The sequence below is a fragment of the Natrix helvetica genome (assembly GCF_964273705.1).
Source record: "Natrix helvetica genome assembly, chromosome: 1".
NCBI classification, from domain to species: domain Eukaryota; kingdom Metazoa; phylum Chordata; class Lepidosauria; order Squamata; family Natricidae; genus Natrix; species Natrix helvetica.
Genome location: NC_138548.1, coordinates 37,690,369 through 37,712,099, shown reverse-complemented (window position 1 = coordinate 37,712,099; position 21,731 = coordinate 37,690,369). Strand labels below are relative to the sequence as shown.

The following is a 21,731-nucleotide window of genomic DNA, read 5'->3' as shown; positions in this document are numbered from 1 at the left end:
AATTTTGATTACAATTTTATAGTGGCTTTTAGAGCCAAACATGTCTATAGACTGATTTCTACAATCTGGTGCCTTCTAAATTTATGCTTCAATTTCCCTAGTTTTTAGATGCCTGGTAGACACAGCTTTTGACATTCTCTTTCTTATTTGGGCCCAACCACATTGGAAAGACCACGTTACCTAATTTCTCTGGGGAAAGGAAGAATTTTCTCTGAGGGGAACTTTGCCATTAGTAGTTGCACCATATTTGTCTGCTTTTCCAGTAAAGTTTGGATCAAAGTTCAGAAGAGCAATACTATAGTAATGCTAAGTAGTTTATGATGTTCTAAGTGTCCCATTAGTAAGCATTAATTGTAGGTATCTTTCTTTTTTTTAAAAAAAAAATGGGTAGGGTAGGGAATATTCAGAGGTAATTCTGCAAATGCTCTTTCTGCAATGTGTAATAGAAAAGCTCTCATGAGCTATTTTTGGATATGCAAAATGGACCCAAAGCATCATTTGGCTATCCCTATATATTTTTCATATCCATAGATTTAGGAGTGGGATTGAAAATTTTTAGCAACCGGTTCTCTGCCCGGTTGCTGGGTGGGTGTGGCCATGGTGGGCCTTCTGCACCACAGCGGGAGATTTTTCACCCTCCCAATGGCTCTAAAGGCTTTCCTCGAGCCTCCAGGAGGGCAAAAATGGCCTCCCGGGGCTCCGGAAGCCCTCTGGAGGCTGAAAATGGAACTATTTCTGGACTTCCGGGAGGCCCGTTTTTCGCCCTCCCAGAGCTTCCGTGCGAGCCCTGCACTTACCTGGCATCCAAACCAGGGCCATATAGAGATTCCTGGGAAGGGCGGGGCATGGTGGACAGAGCCAGCCAGTCCTTTCAATTACCTTTCAACTACCTGTTCGGCAAACCAGATGTAAAATTAGCATCCGGTTCACCTGAACCAGTCAAAACCGGCTGAATCCCACCCCTGTATAGATTCAATTTGTGAAAAACAAGTATTGAAAAAAACTCTTTGGACAGAATGCATCACTTAATTTGTGACCCTTTGTATATCGCATTGCTAAGGCGTGATGTGAACTGACTCACAGTTGTTCTCATCTTAACTGCCAAACCAGATTTCATGTTTTAGGAAAGAAAGTATATACCAGGAATATAAGTATATATTCTAAAAATGACACTGCAATCACATATTTGACCAGAGATCAGATTTAACTGACATCCCTGACCCTGTTCCTGTACTTAGGAAAAAAGTTGAGCCTTGACCTTTTCATCTCTGGATTGCTTCTCTGCATGAAATGTGAAAACAGAAGAATATTTAGTTGGAAAGAAGTAATCAAATTATCTTTTCCTGTCCATCCTTCTTCTTTCTCCTATATATATATATATAGATAAAAACTGGATAATGAAATCCAAAAAAATGCTTTACTCCAATGGAGTCCCCCTCTAGGCTAAAATGCTGTTCATTTATGATTATGGCTGTTAGAAAAAAAATAGGCTTTTGACAGAACTTTGACCATGCCTCTTATACCAGATTATCTTAGTCATAAAATAAAATATGGAGTATGTTTTTATAGTCTGAATCTGTGCTAGGTTTTATAGGAAATTCATAAAAAGATATAGGCAGGCAGACTTATTGCATGAATGTGCTCCAGGTGGAATTACTTTCCCTACATGTAAAATCTCTACTTCGCTTATCAAGGTTTTTCACCAACACAGAAAGATAATATCTTCACTATCTGGGAAATAGTTTTCAGCTGTAAACTTCTAAATCTCCCATCAGGAGTTAATGTGCTTGTTGGGAGGATTTAAGGTGGGAAGGAATGGAGGAGTTCCTGAAAAAAGTAAGTCAACTAAGCCATCAGCAGTTATGGTGCCCTGCAAGATGTTTTAATCTACTTGGTTTTGCAAGGCTAGGTAGGCAACGAAGTCCTATTACAAAACTTTTGATGGCCAAGATGATAAAAATGAGGAGCTATGCTTCAATTAGATCACAAATTATATGTCTTTTAACAGACACCAGTCATGACTGCCTTCTTAAACCTAGGTGGCCTCCATAAGAGTGGACTTCAACTTCTAGAATTATCAGTAATGAACATGTTATCCACGGTGGAAAATCAAAAGGTTAGGTAAGAGTTATAGAAACATAGAAAACTGATGGCAGAAAAAAATATATAGTGATCCATCAAGTCTGCCCTTTGAGTTCCTTATTTCCTGTTTTCCTATTAATTAATTTTTTAATTTTTTTAATTTATTTTAATTTTTGCCAGATAACAATAGCACTTAGTTTTATATACCGCTTCATAATCCTTTAGAGCCCTCTCTAAATGGTTTACAGAGTCAGCATATTGCCCTCAAGAATCTGGGAGCAATTTTACCGACCTTGGAAGGCTGGAAGGCTGAATCAATCTTGAGCTGGTCAGGATCAAACTACTGACAGTCAGCAGAATTAGCTTGCAATACTACATTCTAATCACTATGCCACCATAGCTCTTGTGCCACCATGGATGATGGACATGTGTTTATTTCAAGCATATTTAAACTCAGTTACTGATGACTGACCCACTACCTCCACTGGAAGTTGGTTCCAAGTTTCCATTACTTTTTCTGTGAAGTAATATCACTTTCGAATTTCCCTCCTATCTGTTTGAGGTTATGCCCATGTTCTTGAGTTTTGCTTAATATTGAACATACTGCCTTCTAGAACCTTCACACCCTTAACATACTTAAAAGTTTCAATCATGTGCCCCCATCCCCTTCTGTCCTCCAGGTTGTACATATTCAATTCCTCCAATTTTTCCTGATATATTTTGTCCCTCTGTTCTGGAATCATTTTTATTGCTCATCTCTGTACTCGTTCAATCTTATCAATAATTTTTAAGTGAAGTCTCCAGAACTGGACACAGTATTCCATTATTGATTGATTGTATGGCAAAAATATTAAAAAGCAGATCACCATTACATTCTCAATGAGCAAATATTTACTCATTTTTACTTGTTTATAGCATCAGCCATATAGCAGTATTGATTGGCGGATGAATATTACTAATTATTTTCTTAGCAGAGCATTTTCTTTCATAGATGTAGTGGAGGAATATAGCTCAAAACTGCTAATCAGAAAGTGGGATGGATCTTATTGTGCCCAATAAGATGCACATGTGATTCAGCTGTGTGTCAGTCAGTCTGGTATGGCTACTATTTATCCAGATCGGGGAACAATATTCTGCCGTTGAAAAACAAGGCCAAGTACTGAAGATTGCAAGGTGGTAGCTGAGGAACTCCAGGTAGATCCACACAGCTTGCAGGATGTTATTCTTTGATTGCAGTTTGGCTGCAGTCTTCTTGAGATGTTCTCTGAAGGACAATATTCTGTCAAGAGTATTGGTAATTTGTTACGAGCAAGAAGAGTATTCTTAAAACAGTATTTCTAACGGAGTCTGTTTTGTGTAGTAAGACTAGCACCTCCATTTCCCTGCTGGTGATCCCTCTAGTGATACATCCCAGAATTTTGTTTGTCTTCACAGCTACCTGGCCACACTGTTCACTCATTTTGCAGTCATCTGCTATGAGCACATCTAAATCTTCTTGTTTGTTGATCTGTATAACATTGTGGCCCTAATACTGTGGCCTGCCAGAGGATTCTTTTTTTCTAAGGGCATGTTCTTACATTTAGAAACATTTAAGTTCTAGTTTACACATTTTTGAAAAATTTTCCAGCAATGCTTTTGGAAAAAGCATAATATGCTATCCGTAATATGGAAAAATCATTTTCCATATTATGGAATCCCCCCACACAAGTCAACTCTATTATGCATCTTTGTGTCATCAGTAAAAAGAGAAATCTTACCTGGCAATCCTTCTCTTATTTCACATACAAACACATTCAACACAACAGGACCTAGGACTAAACCAGAGCTGGGATTCTTACCTTCCCTACCGGTCTGCAAACATGAGCACCCATGTGCCTTATCTGCGCATGCGCAGTGCTCACACATTACGTCAGGATGGGTGGGTGGAGCCTCCCGCAGCCGCCGCTACCGGTTCACCCAAACTGGAGAGAACCAGCTGAATACCACCTCTGGACTGAACCTTGTGCTACACCATTTGTGACCAGTGTCTCTTCAGACAATTACCCACAGGAATCTATCCTTCAGCCAACTTCCTATTCACTGAACTGTAATCAAATGCTTTGCTAAAATCCAGATAGTCTATGTCCACACCTTTGTCCCAAACATTTGTGACATAGTTTAAGAAAGTCTATCAGATTAGTTTGCCATTATCTGCCTGTAATAAAGCCATGTTGCTTTGGGTCCATCAAGTTGTGCACTTTTAAATGTTCATCAATCCTTTCTTTCAGGAGTGATTTAATACTACAGATGATAAACTCACTGGCCTATAGTTGCCAGCTTTTACCCTACCCCCTTTCTTGCAGATAGGTACAATATTAGCTGTTCATCAGCCCTGGTGAACTTCTCCTGTTTAGAAGAGATCGGTTAAACCGTTCCATTAATGGTCCAGCCTAGAATGAGCATAAAATGGTTGAGCTTATTTATTGTTTATTGAGCCACATTTTCTTCAATTAACCATGGTTTTGGTTCGATTTCCATGGACAGCTCCCCCCCCCCCCAAAAAGGCTTGTGATCCTATAGAAAGAATGTCTAATTTTTTTTCTTGGCCAAGACTATCTTATACCTGGCTTTGAATTGTGCATGAAGACTGCACTCCAAAAAGCAATAGATGAGAGTAGAAGAAAAACCGAATCTATTATTTACAGTTAAATGCTGTTGATATTACTTTCTAGTCATGTAGTTTATATTTTTCTCTTTTATTTCATAAAAATGACCATTCGGAGCAACATTTGTAGGACTCCCAATGCTGTGCTCTTTGAGATAGACCATATGGTTTAGGTCTCTAAGTTGTGCATTCTCTTGTGTTAAAACCTGTGTTAAATACAGCATTTCCCTGGGTCCCCTAAGCCTTTGCAAGTTTTTAGATTGTGTTTTATCAAACATGCGAATCTTTAATTCTGCTACTATGCTATATCTTGTAACCAAGCTGAGATAATGATTTACAGATTTTGCCATTTTTTGCTTTGAAATATCGATCCATAAAGGCCTTAATTTTATAGTTAAACTTCCATCTCGGCCTTTTTCTTAACTTTATTTAAATAACAAGTCTTTTAGATATCTAAAGTTTAGCTGAAGACTTACAGTATGTCTTTTAGCATATTATTAATCTTACGTACATCTAAGATGGTGGCAAGGACATAATTAGTGATGCATCTGATGAAACAGTTTTAAGTAAATTTCCTGACTCATAATGAGAGAAAGAGCTGAAATCTGAAAGGCAATTTTTCCATGCCAGGAACATCATTAACCCAATATGTGAACCATGAGGAGATTGGTATGGTTAAATAAATGACTTGTACTAATCAATTCCATTCTTTTTAATGGTGATATCTTGATCTGTAAGAAAATAAGGAAAATATCAAATTATGAAGCCGTTTGAATGACTTAATCTTTTGGTATGGAAACTGTGTTATAAAACCTCGCACAGAATTATGAGACTATTTGCGTTACAAAATTGGATCCTTTGTTCTACTTTCAAGCAGGATAGGAGGACTGGAGAGAAATGTATAAACTCAGCTCACCTATAGACTTTAGAAGTGGTGATGCCCTTTTATGAGGATATTTTATTTATTATTTATTCATTTGTTTATACAGCTTCCAACAACTCAAGGCAATTTACAATAATATCATATCAAAATAGAGTAACAACTTCCTAAAACTAAAACTAATGTTAGTTCAGGTTCCCTGTTTGCATCAGAAGTCCTTTATAGCAAGGCAATCTTGGCTGCTTTGTGAGAGGCAAGGCATGCCGTGGTATGGGGCCCAGCAATGTGAAGATGTGACCATGAGATTCTCCTTCTTTCACCTCCCACAAATTGGGAGCACAGGCATCAGTAGGGATTTATAAAGCAGCACTTTGAATTAGTTCTAGAAATCTGTCAGCAGTTGAGTGACAAGGGACTGAGGCAATGCTTCTACACCGATTATGCTTTCCCCTCCAAATAGCTGGGCTGCTGCATGTTGAATCAATTGCAGCTTTTGAGCTGCTTTCAAAGGTGCCTCATGTAAAGTGAACCATAAGACTCTAAAGACAAAGTGATGAGGATATGAGGCAAGAGCACCTGGTTTGAGAAGTTCCACAACTTGTTTAGACATAGAACGAATATTACAGAAAACTAGTAAAATAGCCATTGTAATTATGGAGCTGAGATGATTATGTGAAGAAAGGAACTCTGGAAGTACCGTATTCTCTATTTAGACGTATTAAGCTCTCTGTTTCCTTCCATTAGATGGAGTTCCACTAGGACTGCACCTGCCTGTTCCTTGCTATCTCTGTGTAAATTTTGCTTTTTCAACTGCTTGGTTCCTATCCTGGCTTTGGATTTCTGGTGACAGTAGAATATGTCAGAATCCTGTATATCAGCAGTGGAAAACTCGTGTCTCTCTGAGTATTACTGATGTATCTTTTCCAGAAGACTATCCAACACAGATGGTGGTAAAGGCTGCTGGGAGTTGTAATTCAATAAGATTGGTGGGACCATGGAAACTTAGTTGTGCTGATGAAGATGGCAGCAACCAAAAAACTGGATACCAGTGTAGCACATAGTTTCAGACCTTTGGAAAGCAATGTGCTATTTTACAAGTCCCATCCCATTTTATGCCCAAAATAAAGAACAAGATGGCATCCTCTCTCTTTAATATCACTTGAGGGCAGCAGGCTGAATGCAGGTTTCATGATATAACTGTAGCTCTACCCTCACTGTCTCCATGCTGCAATCTGTCCTCAGTATCTAACTAAAATAAGGCAGCTGCTTTACTTAGCCTGACATTGGCCTTGTTTGCTCACTCATTGAAGTTGCAGTCTCACCAATACAAAGTATGTAATTATATTTTATATGGCCACTCCTTAATAATGGAGCATCTGCAAAGGAGTCCCATCTCTTAACTAGATTATTCAGAGGCTCACTTTAAGCTTTTCTTTCCATTTGGTACAGAACAATGGAGAAGAGGTATTCTTTTACAGCTTTCCAATCACTCACAAAAACAAAGAGAATAAAGGTTTTTTCCCCCCCTCAGTCCTTGTTTTCCAGTTGAGTGTAGCTTTTCCTATCTGGTGCTAAAAGCTAAAGTAGCTTTTCCTATCTGGTGCTTTAAAAATGGCAGGCATCCTTCCATGAGTTTTACCAACGATGGGTATTATTCTTGGCTCCATATACTTCTATTTTCATTCCTGTGATGTTTCAGCAGTTGATCCCCCTACTTTCCAATGCTTGATGCTCCCAAAGGCTTACATATTTTTATCAGCAATGCTGGATTGAGAAGTGACCTCAGAGGCAGAAAAGAGATGAAATTGCCAATTCTCTGTAACTCTTCTGGGAAATCCTTGCTGCTTCTTGTGACATGTCACTGACTTCTCTCAAGTCTAAGGTGAGGTGATACATTCAACATACAAAATAATAACTTTATTTTTCTGTCTTATTTGATCTTTCTTCCAAGGTTAGTGTACAGAAAATTGGTGAGGTGAGTTAGGTTGAAAACTCTCAAGAGCTATGTGAAGGTTCAATTTAAAGTGGTGATTCAGTTATCTTGTCTTAAAATCAAATCTTTGAATTAAATTGCCAATTGCCAAGTCAACTTCATGCATCAGATTGGGTGCCTTGTAATTGATTTGGTGATTTGATGAATTTCTGCACATTTATATACTTTTTATTCTGATTGATAAACTGATTGAGAAATTGTTAAATCAACAATTTAACAATTTAGATGCATATACCTAGAACTTGTGACAAATCAAATCTACTTTGTAGTTTAATTATATTAGTAATCTTAATAAACATTAGTATCTGTAGAACATTAGTATTGGTAGAACATGTCCACGTGTTTAAAATATTTCACCTGCATTCTTGTATTACTCCCACATTGCACACAGTGGTTTTGAGGAGTAGTTGGCCAAAAAAGTAAATCAATAACATGAGTAAAAAATATTTAAATCCTTTAAAAGGCCATCAAATTTCTATACAGATGAAGGGAACTGATTCCCTTCATCTGTATAGAGTCACACAGCCAGACTCAGAGGAATATAAAGAACAAACAGAATTATAGGGAGAAAAAAAAGAGCAGTAGATACTGTAGAGTACAGAATCATAGGACTGGAAATGATCTTGGGGGTTTTCTAGTCTAACCCCCTTTCCAGGGCAAGACACTTTATTCTATCCTGGATGAATGGTTGTCTATTTTTTTCTTGAAAACCTCCAATGATGGAGCACTCAGAACTTTGTAAGGCAAGCGGTTCCATTAATTAATTGTTCTCATTGACAGAAAATTGTTCCTTGGTTCCAAGTCTGATCTCCTTTGACAAGCTTCCATCCATTGCTTCTTGTCCTGCCCTCAGGTGCTTTAGAGAATAAACCAATCTCCTCTTCTGTGACAGCCCTTCAAGTATTGGAAGATGGTGATCATGTCACTCCTAAGCCTTCTCTTTGTTAGGCTAAATATAGTTCCCTTAGCCATTCATCATATGGTTTAGCCTCCAGACCCTTTGTTATCATCTTTGTTGCTCTTCTCTGCATTCTTTCTAGGGTCTCAGCATATTTTATATATAGTGTTGATCAGAACTGGATGCAGCTTTGTGCAAATGTGGACTTATTAGTGCCATATAGAATGGTATTATCACTTTTTGTGATCTTGATGCCATACCTTTGTCGATGTAGCCTAGGACTGCATTGGGCTTTAGGGCAGCTACAGGACACTGCTGGCTCATATTTATGTGGTAATCTACTAAGACATCTAGAACCCTGTGACAGGTACTACTGTTGAGTCAGTAGTATTGTTCTGTATTGTACTGTTTAATTCTGGAAGGCTGTAAACATAATCACTAATAATTTATAGTTGGTTCTATAGTGACCTGAATGGGGAGCCAGTGAAGAATCCTGTACTGCACTAAGGCATGAGAATAACATGGAAGAGCCAAGTCATCCCAAGCAATATTGTTATGAACGAAGAGGGATTGAGGAAAACTGACAGGAATGTACCAGAGTAATCTAAGCATGAGGCAATTGCCAATGGTATCCAAAGAATGTGGACAATAGTCCCTGATGGGCTAGTGAAGGGGTGTCTCTCACTCTCATTACAATCTCCTTCCTTCCTTCCTTTTCTTCTTTTTCCTTCTCTCTTCCTTCCCTTTTCTTCTTCCTTCCCCTCTTTCCTTATTTTTTCTTCCTTGCTCTCTTCCCATCTTTTTCTTTCCTCTTTCCCTTTCTTCTTTCCCATCCCTTCTTGCATGCTCAAATGGGAGTGCTCAAAGGGGAAACATTTCTCCTTTTCTTTTGCTTTTAGTTTGTTTTGCTAGCCCTCTGCAAGTGAAAATGGATCCGGGGGCATGCATGCACCCCGGGCCCTGTTTTCAGCCAAGACAGCCTCCTGCAGTCTTCTGCCAGTGAAAATGGTAGTTCATAGTGGGGGGGGGGGAGGGGGAGTTCCTGTAGCTTGAAGTAGACTCTGCTTTGCCTCTTGCTTTGTGTTTATTGGAATTTGCTTCCATGCATCTCTGCACAGGATTGGTGCTTCAGATCTTTTCTAAGGTACAACTCCAACTTACTACCAGATCTCTGCCCATTGAATGTTGATTGAAGAAAAGATCCCACTATGTTTGTAGAAAATACATTGTTTAAAAGAAAAGGAAATGGTATTTTTCTAATTATGGGTAACCACTATAAAGTCTTACTTTATTTGACCCAGTATAGATAAGTGGCACGTGGAGCTTCATCCAAGGATTTAGCTGAATTGGCTAGGATTGTTTCTCCAGTCCTCCAGCTTCTGTTGCCTTAGGTGGCTGCTTCACTTTGCCTAATAATAGGAGTAGCCCTTAAGTGAGGTGTAGCACGTTAGGCACCTTATATGTCCTGCCTACCTGCTTTTTTGCAATGCCTCTTAGCCTCTAGTTTGGAAACTTGAGGCAAGTATCTTTCAGGAGACTGGAGATTATATGATCATTTTTAATATTAAATAATAACATGCTTACGTGACTGCTTTGTTCTCATATTGTATTGTATCTCATATTGAATTTTTGAAGCAAAAACGTGAAACATGAAGCAACTTCAATGCAGGACATCCCCTTTAAACTGTGTTTTATGGGATAGCTGTGATGTTGTGAAATATGAAACTGCCTGTGCCTCTTTCCCTTTGGTCCTGGGCACACCTTCTGGGTGAAACCAGCCTGTCGAAAACCTCTTCCCAAACGCCCTTGTTAATTTATGCAGCTGATTCATCAAGCAGTATTGCTTGTTCAGCTATTTGGGCTTTTGTAATCTTGTCTTTCTTTTTCTGGCATATTTTCCATGCCTTTTGTTTCTCAGCCTTTTAAAAACGTGTTGTTCTCCCCCCTACCCCAAATTGTAGATAACAATTTTATTATTCTGAGAGACAGAGTTCTATATTTGGGCATATCTGAATGGTTACTAGATGGCTGCCAAGGGAATAGCTCTAATGAAGTAACTCTTTGCTGCCATCTAGTGATTGTCCAGATTTTTTAAGCTCAAATATTATAGCTTTAGTAGAGCGTGCAGGGAACAAGGCTATCCTGGCCCTATTATTGTATTGCACAAGATAGATAAGCATGAATAGTAAAATGTGTGAGAGAAGGGCCCAATTGATGCAATCACAAGAAACTATTGCTAACATCCACCCAGGACTGAACCATTTTAGGTTTATGCTTCTTTTGAATAATGTTCCTCCTCAGAAAGAAAAAAAATGCCATGTCATAAATAAATACATTCATATCCATCACCCTATTCTTTATTAGGACTAGCAATATTAAGCAAAGTACAGAAAAGGATTTCACTGGAGAAATGTTTCAAAGGATTAGTGGTTAAAGGAAACCAGACTGTTAAAGAACCCGATGGCTGGGCATTGTCAAAGACAACACCAGCCAGAGCATAAAAAAATTCAAAAGAAATATTGGAAGGTGTGGGGAGATCTGGCCCATAGAATCATCAAGAGTTGGACTTGATTAAATGGATAACAACAACAACAACATCATCGAAAAGGAATAAGAAATAATAAGCCAAAGAAATTAAAATCATATAAACAAAGGAAAAGGACATTTAGGTAAAGATAATTTATACTAACCTCATTCACTACCCATCCCCATTCCTTTCTATCCTAGTAAAGCATCTATGCTTCCACCATGTCTATCTACAAGTTCATAGATTGCTTTTTTTGTTGGTTAGACCACGTGAAGAATAAAAATCAGCTTGCCTCATTTACTTGCTAAGAGTTTTGGTTTTTCTCTAATAATGGAATGTTGGGAAAGCAACCCACTCCTCCCTCTGCAGTTTGAGACAGTATATGTCAAGAGAACATTGCCATTTGATTATGCTGATTATACTGGAAAAGATGAATGAACTACAGTACCAATAGAAGAGAATATTTGTAACTCAGTAACAATATAGATTTTTCAATGTACATTTGGGGACTAAGGCAAGAATGTTTAGAAGTACTTGAATTTCAGATGAATCTGCTTGATTGATTATAATATTATATCCACTGATTGTATTTTTTGTTTTTTATATATTAATATATTTATTGATTGGTGCATTGTTATTTATTGAATTTTGTGGTCATAAGCTGATTTGAGACTGACATAAAAATGAATTAGCATAAAAACATTTGTAATAAAATAGAAACATTTTAATTAGAATATATGGCAGAAATGAAAAGTGGTTAATTATCATTTTGTAAAAGTTTGGTTTTCTATATATTTGTAAAGTAAGCTGTACTTCTCTGAATTCAGAATATTTAGAATAATATATTTTTTTTCTGCAGTCTTGCTTTTCATGGAGATCTTGATGGGCTGCTAGCTTGGCATTTAGCTGGGGTAGATCTGAATCAGACTGGTTATGATGGAAACACTCCAGCTAATGTGGTAAGAATGACTGTGGATGACTATATCTTATATTCCGATTTCAGTTCTAGATGCAGGGAATATTGCTAGGTCATGCTCCAAGCCTTGTAAGAGGCTTTTTCAGAAGTTTTAATGGGAATCACATTGAGAGAGATTTTTCAAGACCAACTGTACATGCGTTACATCTGTTCTGCATAGTTAACTCTCATGGGTGACTGGGGCAAATTCAGTTTGATAGTGCTGCTTCCAAATAAAAGAGAAGTAGCTGGGCCAGCAAGTAAGAATTACATTGCTCAAATGGGTAATTGCCATGAATTTTATGCAAATAACTGTACAATTGCAGTGTATGTGTCTGTATGTGTGCATATGTATATAGAGAAAGAACTGCTGTCTAGCTATAAGCCTTAATACAGTTCATGGAATTAGCCCTTCTAATTAAGTGTGCGTAGTATATGTAGGTTATTTATTTATTTTTCATGTGTCTCCTACTAGCGCAATTGAAAGAGGTTTCTAGCCCATGACTTAAAAGTAGCATAATATGTAATAAAGTCTCAGAAGAAATAAACAGCCATAAAAGGGAATAGAAAATCAGATGATTAAGAGAGAAAAAAAGGACTCACTTTTTTTTTCTTTCAATCAATGGGTGTCTTTCAAGCAGTCCTCGACTCTTGAATGGGGTATAGGTAAGATAGTACAATTTTAAACTTGATGAAATAGAAACATTGATACAATTTTTCTAAAGTTTCAAAGAATGTCAAATTGTTCCTGGGAAGGTATTAAATAAGAGCCGAGGTGGCACAATGCTTAGAGTGTAGTACTGCAGGCTACTTCAGCTGACTGCTATCTGCAGCTCAGCAGTTCGATTCTCACTGGCTCAAGGTTGACTCAGTCTTCCATCCTTCCGAGGATGAGGACCCAGATTGTTGGGGGCAATATGCTGACTCTGTAAACTGCTTAGCGAGGGCTGTAAAAGCACTACAAAGCGGTATATAAGTCTAAGTGCTATTGCTACTGAAGAATTTTGGAGCAGAGCCTTGACTGGACAATAATACAGGATGATGCTTATAAGAACATATTATAATATTGAGGAGCCCTGGTGATATAGTGATTAGAATGCAGTATAGCACACAAACTCTGTCCACAGCCTGAAGTTTGATCCTGACAGGGCTCAAGGTTGACTGAGCCTTCCCAGGTTGGTAAAATGAGGGTTTAGATTGTTGGGGACAATATGCTGACATTGTAAACCACCCAGAGAGTCTAAATGTCATTGCTATTGCTATGTGTATGGAAGACATACAATATATGTAAAGTTTGCACTCAAGGCAGAAGCACCAAGGTGCTTCCACGTTGAAAGGATTAGTCAGTGTCACCACCATTCCCCTGGGGACACCCAGTTGGGGGTTCCTTTCATGTCCCCAACAGGACTTGGGGTGCAGGATGAGAGCTCAACTCTGCTCTATGGCAGCTCTCGGGTCTCAAACTCGGGCTTGCTAAACTTCTGTTCCAATCATTTGAGCCACCCTGCTCCTTAGTGTATGTAAACGTGATGGTGCTTACTAGCATTGCAATCTTTTTTTTTTCATAGGCCAAGGCTGCAGGGCATGCAAAAGTCATCGAGTTTTTCAATAAATTGGCATCCTGAACTTGGTAAGTTTTTTTAAAAAATGAGCATTCATCGTTGTACATCATTTGGTCATGCAGCACAATGTGGAAAATGGGATGAGTGAGGTCATGGTCCTCTGCTTTGAGTTTGTCATTTTCCCACTGACTTTTACAGTAACCATCAGCAAATATGCTTGTTTCTCTGTTTGAAGAGTGATTTGAGTGTAGACCTGGCTGAGAGTTAAGACACTTGAACCAGCAGAATGTTTTAGGCATCTTTCAGTTTCAGTAAAGACAAATGTAATGTAAATACAATTCATAGTACATTATTTGGCTAACCTGCAATCACTTTGTAGTTTCAATTATAGACCTGTGCATAAATAAATTAATAGCAACTAGTTTGTTTCTCAGTCTTTTCTCAAATTTTCAGGCTTTGTTTTATTACTTCAAAAAGTTTCATATAACTTTCTACTTTTATATGTTCCCTTGTTGTCCTCAACTACTTTATAAGCTTTGGTCCATGAAAAAATAGATCGAAATTAATATTAGACTTTAGGGTGCCCAAAGATACATTATGTTCTTTACACAATAGGGCAGTGTTTTTCAACCAGGATGTTGCCTGGTGTGCCGTGGGAAAATCTTGAATCTTGAAGGGAAGAGGGAAGAGGGAAGAGGGAAGAGGGAAGAGGGAAGCCACCGGGGAAACTACGAATCCCAGCATGCCGCGGCCTCCCCCCCCCCCCAGCCTGCCAGGCCGTCTTGGCACAGGGGAGCGATCCAGCAGCAGCGGGGAGTGGGGGGCGTCAGGGCGGCGGGAGGGGCAGGGAGGGACCACGGCCAAGCGCCTCCGCCTTCTCGCCCGGGCAAGAGGCTTGTGGGGCTGACGACGGGAGGCGGGATCCGGAGGCTGGGCTGCCACCACCGCGGGGGCTGCTGCGGACGGAGCTCCGGTAAGCCCAGGCAGGCCCGTGACTGCGCCTGAGGACGCCTTCACTGTGGGCTAGAGCGCCCCGCGGGGGCTGGGGGCAGCGCTGCTCCGTGGCAGTGGAGGGAGCCAGCGGCGGTCGAGTGGCCTGGAGCCCCCGCCGGAGCTGGGCGGCCAATAAGCAGGTGAGCCCAGCACCAGGCAAACCGCACCCCCCACGCCAGAATATCAGCTTTGTGTTCAGCCAAACAGGCCCAGGTTGCGCACTGAATAAAGTATTTTATAATTTTTCATATTTCTGTTTACTTACTATTTCATAATAAAGTAATTATAAAATACTTTCTTTGTGTTTATTTGATTCCTATTCAAGAGAATTACTTTATATATAGTCAATATAGGCACAGAGTTAAATTTTTTAACATTTTCTAATGGTGGTGTGCCTCGTGATTTTTTTCATGAAACAAGTGTGCCTTTGCCCAAAAAAGGTTGAAAAACACTGCAATAGGGGACTGAAAAAATTCAGTCAGGAGACAATAAGAGTAGCTGATTCTCTTACTTGAGCAGTAGGATTTTCAAAGTTAATCACGTTCCAGGTTTTATTTCTATGTATTAATATAGAGCTCAGAAAGCATTGGTATCTGTGGTCAATTTATAAGCAGAATAAACTTTGAGTGAGGACAGATCCCTAAATTAAGCAGCCAGGATTTAACTGCATAGATGCTCCATGTAATTGCAGAATTTCTTTTATACAAGTACACACTTTTTCTATCCATCCTCCTCAAATCCCATGCGAAATTGCTGCTTTTTAACTTTTTTCCCTAATGGAAGAGCACAAGACTCTGTCTTCCTCTCCTCCCCTCTCTCACTCCCATCCACCCATCCGTCCGTCCATCCATCTGTTTGATTAGTTTACAAATCAGCCTTGCTCAAATTTGTATGCTCCAGATTTTCTGGTTAGAGCTGTGTTGGGTGGGAATTCTATGTATTGTATTCCTCACAGAATTATTGGTGGAAAGGATTATTCCTGAGTATTATCTGGAAACAGACAATTTGGGGATAGGGTGAAGATTTAAATCAGTTTGGAATAATCTAGATTGCTTTCTTGGATCAGGGATGGTGTCTCTCTAAGGTTTTTTTTAAAAACAAGATTCAGCAAGATTAGTCTACTCCTTGAAATAGACTTTGGGATACTTCTTTTTTCTAATCTGTACAAAATTATAAAAGCAGTTTCTTTCCCACTTGAAACTCTGAGTCCTGGTAGAGAGTATGTACTGTCCCAGATCCCCAAGGTGGTCAGTTTTGAAATCACTGATTTCAGAGATGAGGTTCAGACAGGAGGTCCTAGAATCAAATCAACTATACTCCTCTTTTTTAGAAGGGCAACAGTGGGCATCACGTTGGTTTTCCTAGCTACTTAGTTAAACTTCCTGGTAATGTACCCAGACAGATTTAAATTCTGAATGAAATGAACAGGGATTTTAAAAATTGTATTGTGCTGGTACTCAAGCTTTGGATCTGTGATTAGTTGAAACTCCCTCTTCAGGGCACACTTGCTGACAGCTCTCTTTTTCTTTATAGCCACTTAACAAAGTCTGCAAAATCCCCATTGGGGTTTCAGGTTATTAGAAAAATGGCTCCTTCCATAATGTGGAACAAGTTTCACATTGCTTCAGAGACATGATGAAATGCTTTCTAGTTTTCTCTGGATATGAAATAGTCTTCAAGCTCTCATAGGCAAAGTTTCTAGCATATATGTTTGTATATTATGTTTATATATATATATATATATATATATATATATATATATATATATATATATATATATATATATGTGTGTGTGTGTGTGTGTGTGTGTGTGTGTGTGTGTGTGTGTGTGTGTGTGTGTGTGTGTTACAACCCCTGGTATGCCTAACTACGGGAGGAAGGTCACTACTCCCTCTTTCTGTCCTTCGGCTCATCACAGAAGACCATGCAGGCAGAAAACCATTTTTTTTATTTTTAATGTAAAAATAAAAATAAAAATATGGTTTTCTGCCTGCATGGTCTTCTGTGATGAGCCGAAGGACAGAAAGAGGGAGTAGTGACCTTCCTCCCATATTTAGGCATACCAGGGGTTGTAACACAAATACATACCTATTTCCCTGGCTCAACTGATAAGGAGGCAAGCCTGTGGCTTAGTGGCTAAGACTCCTGCCTAAGATATAATACAGCCCAGGTTCAAATCCCAGTAAGGGTATGGCTAGCTGATGAGAGCTAATTAGCTCGAAATAGATCTATACTAGTCTCCCTTTATTTATTTATCAGTACAAATACAACACAAATATATATATATATACATACATACCTACATACCTACATACCTACATACCTACATACCTACATACACACACACACACACACACACACACACACACACACACACACACACACACAGATATCAGCATTTTAATAGTTGTCTATTCCAGCAACCAAATTGTCAGCAACATTTTTGCACTGGAATTAATTTGCACAGATATTTTGATGACAGCTGTGAAATAGGAAACAATCAAGGAAAATTTTATAGATATAAAACATTTCTTAATAACATTCAAGTAGACTCAAATTATTCAGAAAGGAGAAAAGTAATTTTGAGAGTGTTTTGTGTTCTCAGCTTGAGAAGTAAATATTTTGTGGAATGACTTGGGTGAGAAAGCAGACTCACAGATAAAAACCAAACCAAACAAAATGCAGTAGAATGCAAAATGTAGTATTTCAGAAGATCCTGATAGAGTCAAGTACCACGTTGAGTACTCAATCATGGTCCTCAACCATAATTGAGCCCAAAATTTACATTGCTAAGCAAGGCGGTTGTTAATTGAGTTGTGCCCCATTTGATGACCTTTCATGCCACAGTTGTTAAGCGAATCTCTGCAATTGTTAAATGAATCATGTCCTCATTAAGTGAATCTGGCTTCCCCCATTGATGTTGTTTGTCAAAAACCAACTGGGAAGGTTGCAAATGGTGATCACCCTGAGATAATGCAACTCTTAAAAATACACACCAGTTGCCAGGTGCCTGAATTTTGAACACATGGCCATGGGGATGTGACAATGATTGTTAAGTATGAGAATTGGTCACATGTCACTTTCTTCAGTGCCATTGTAACTTCAAATGATCATTAAACGAATGGTTGTAAGACTACCTTTAGGCAGATATTAAGACTAGGAAGGTATTGTTTTATAGTAATACTCAGACAACTAACTTTCTCTCTCTCTCTCTGTCATTTTTTTCAAAGCTTTAGATACATGATGTTCCTTGGCGACTGTGAGAAAGAAAGGCACTGTTCATGCAAACTCTACTACAACCAATTGGAAAAAGCAATTGAATGCTTATGATGTTTAGGATTAACTTAGTATGGAGGTTTCTTTTTTATATCTGACTTTAAAAAAAAATTCAAATCCTTATTAAAAGAATCCTTATAGTCTGCCATAGTTCCAAACTGTATTTCCATAATAGCATGTCAGATTGTATTTTGCAGTAATACATGATACTGAATCAAACTGTAGTATTCATTGGTAAAACTAGGACTTGAAACCTTTGCTACTGCTGCTGCTCTTCAATTTTGATTACCTCAATATACAGGACTATTATCCCTAGTCACCATGGACAGTACTAGGCTGGGAGTGATGGGAGGACTCCAGATTCAGAAGGGCTATTTTGCACTCAGAGCAATGCTTCCTGCCACTGAGATCTCTTGAGCTCTTTGCTGTGGTAGATAGTGTGAATCAACCCTTCTTAATAAAAGTTAGAATTACTTAAAGTGCATAATTCCACTGTTAGCATTCTAAGAAACAACGTGATCAGGTATTGGCCATTGCATTAGAAACTGAATAGTAGATTTCCTAATAAATAATTTTTTTGATACGTGAACATGGACAAGAACTTCTGTGAAGAGAAATAATAAGGGTGAAAGATACAAGCAAGTCTGGAAAAAACTCACGAGGTTTTAACAAAGAGGAAAAAAAATGAGGGGGGTTTGGAAAACTTAACTTCACCCAGATCCCAGGTAAGAACCAAGATCCTCACTACCCTTGAAACATTGAAAAAGGTTTGAAAAACTGGTTGGCAATGAAATGGCCTATCTTGAAAAAAGATCTGTCTATCTGGAATGCAGCACAAGAAGTTTCGTAGTGTATGGTGAGGATATTCTGTGGTGTTTTGTGGCATGTTCAGTTTGATAAATGTAAAGCAAATCTTAGCATGAATATAAAGATTCCTACTGTGGGAGATGAGGAGAAACCTAGATAACTTCAGAAATCAAAGAATATCAGTATGTTAAGCAGATGAGTAAATTTGCAAGTTTCTATAACCAGTGAAGTGAAATTTAATCAGCCTTCTAGAGAATCTGATATGGGGCTACAACTATATGAATTTGAAAGCAACTTAATAAAATTTTGATAAGATTTCTCATGTTTCTCAAGTCGGCATTATGTGTTCCTATTCCTGTTAAGTACTTACATGCCAAGTACAGTAGAACTATGTTCTTTATTACCTTTAAAATGTCATGACTTGCTGCTATGGTTTTCAATAAAATATTTGGAAATTATTTGTTCAGCATGAAGTGATTTGTGTGTGTGTGTGTTGTCTGAGGCAATATGGCATTTTACTCACAAGCAAACATAGCTGCCTGAAACAGTGGCTTTTCACGCTGTTGATTTTATGCAATATACTCATCTGAATCTCTTGTTTTCCATTGAATAATAATCTGTTGAGTGCTTTGCAATTTTGGTGGCTTCTCATAAGATCACTCAATGCAAACTAAAGATACCAACAAAGAAACTTTTTCACTGGGCATTTGAAGATTGGGGCATGTCGACAGCCAAGGAGGATGCTAAAAGATGCATAACAAAAAATAATACTCTGCATATTTCAACAAAGAAGAGATACTAGACATGTTTTTTTCTTGTGTCTTAACAACAAAGGCATGTTTTGAAATTTTCTTTAGAACTGACTTCCCTACCCCTCATCTAAATAGTAAAATGATGCTGCAAAGATCATGATAACAAAAAAACAGCAACTGAAGCCTTGCTGTAATATGGTTTCACAGAGAAATTTACTTCTATGCAAAAGTGTCATAGACTTGATAATCCTGAATTTTATTTCACAGGCCTGTTTTATCCTGAATAAGGCTTGGCTTTTCCCATATTTTTGTTTGAACATACATTAGAGTAGTGGTTCTCAACCTATGGGTCGGGACCCCTTTGGGGGTCAAATGACCCTTTCACAGGGGTCACTTAAGACCATCGGAACGCACATATTTTTGATGGTCTTAGGAACTGAGACACCAATTTTATGGTTGGGGGTCAACCCAACATGAGGAACTGTATTAAAGGGTCGCGGCATTGGGAAGGTTGAGAACCACTGCATTAGAGTCTTTCTTGCTCTTTGAGCTTGGTTATTTGCTTGCAAATGTTTCATTACCTGACTAGGTAACATGATCCGTGCTAGTGAGTGTAGGGTTTGCTCCAAACAGCCTATTCAAATCTGTACGAACCTGACCTATATACTGTATATTCTCTTCTATTGAACACACATTATAACCTATAGTTTAACCTCCAAAAACCAAATTCAGCTGGGATATCAAGTTTCTGATAACTTTACTACCAAATCCCCCAAAGCCTGATCTGCTATATTTTTCAATATCCATTAATTGGCTAGTCTGACTCCAGGAAGTATGGTAAAGGCCAGTTTGGTCTAATGATTAAGGCACCAGGCTAGAAAGCAGTAGACCGTAAGTTCAAATCCTATCTTTGACATGAAAGCCAATTGGCTGACCTTTGGCCACTCACTTTCAGCCCAATCTCCTTCACAGGGTTGTTATGAAGAAAATAGGAGGAAGATGTGTTGGATATGCTTGCTGCTTTGAGATGTGTGTGTATGTATGTGTGTGTGGTGTCTTCGAAGACACAATTTAAACTGCCTAGGACAGTGACAATTTATAACTGAAAATTGCAAAGTAACCAATTTATGGGTGCAGTCTCAATTACGGTACTTGTGTGCATAATTTTGCTTGCATAAAATAGTGCCTCACCTGTATTTCTCTTCTTAATATATGTTTCTTGAACTATTATTCTACTTTTGTTTACTTGACACCAGATGTTTTGGAGCCACAGCTCCCAGAATTCTCAGCTAACAACTCAACATATCAAGGCCATCAAGTGAGGAAGGCAGACTGGGACTCTAGCATGAAGAATCTTAGTCAAATCCATTATTTTTCTTATTCAGACACTCTAACTGGCTGCTGCATAACTAATGGTAGCACCAGATGCATAATATTTTTGCTAAACTGGAAAAAAACCTGCCCTGATAGAGTCATACACTCTATCTGAAAAGACTATCCAAGGACCAAAAAGGACCTTGGAGATCAAGAAGAGAGCTGAGAATTTCAGAGATAGGACACCTGGTGCCCATGACAGTCAACGCCTCACCAACAAATTCTTTGCCACCCCCTAAATTCCCTCTCCCATCTGATTTTTTAAATAGATTGTTTCAATTAAAAAATAAAATTAGGTGGAATGTAGCCATGCTGCAAACAAAGTGCCAACTTCTAGCATGAACTTTATTTACAAGTACAATATGCCTCTAGGTCTCTTATGTGTTTTTAGAAAGTAATAATAATATATTTTTAAAAAACTTGGATGGCTCCAGTCTAATGTTTTAAAAGGAAATTGCCCACCTCAGAAAGCAGCCAAATATACAGTAGGGCAGAAAAGAAAACACCCAAGGGAAATAGAGTGGATTGGGCTTGACCTTGCTTGCTTGCCTTTTGGAGAAAGGGTGCTTTGTGACTGGAACAGAGACCCTGGCATTTTAAAATTGGATAAGTTACCCTTTGTTGGAGCACCCTTCACATGCTCCCATAATCCAGATTTGTCTATTGGATGAAAGAGTTAAGTAATGCCATCACTACTACATTATCTTGGGGTGTATCAGGCATTCCATCAACACATCTTTATAAGGTGAAGACTGAATATCGGGTCAATTACCATATTTTAAAAGGACATCAGTTCAAGGAGCTATAGTAAAAAATTAAGGACAAGCCATAAGAGGTCAAGGGACTATTGGCTATGATGAATGGTTACTTAGCCATTGGCTTGGGGGTGGTTATCATCCAGCTTACATTATGAAGAAGGAACTGCTGCAGCCAACAGGCAAACCCAAAGGCTCTGGAGTGATAATTCTGCATACCTCCTCTTGCAAAT

At 38.6% G+C, this 21,731-nt stretch overlaps 1 protein-coding gene across 2 annotated transcripts in view; it reads left to right on the top strand.

Moving 5' to 3' along the window:
* The window catches only part of ASPG (asparaginase), a 79,226-nt gene extending 60,191 nt beyond the window's left edge, over positions 1-19,035 (top strand). The window contains exons 14-16 of one of the 2 annotated variants that reach the window (XM_081936440.1): positions 11,884-11,983; positions 13,548-13,609; positions 17,771-19,035. In XM_081936440.1, coding sequence (XP_081792566.1) covers positions 11,884-11,983; positions 13,548-13,604 — 157 coding nt within the window. In that variant the 3' untranslated portion in view covers positions 13,605-13,609; positions 17,771-19,035. Of the gene's footprint in view, positions 1-11,883; positions 11,984-13,547; positions 13,610-17,764 lie in introns of both variants that reach the window. The other variant, XM_081936441.1, reaches the window with a different exon arrangement.
* Positions 19,036-21,731: the final 2,696 nt, after the last annotated feature.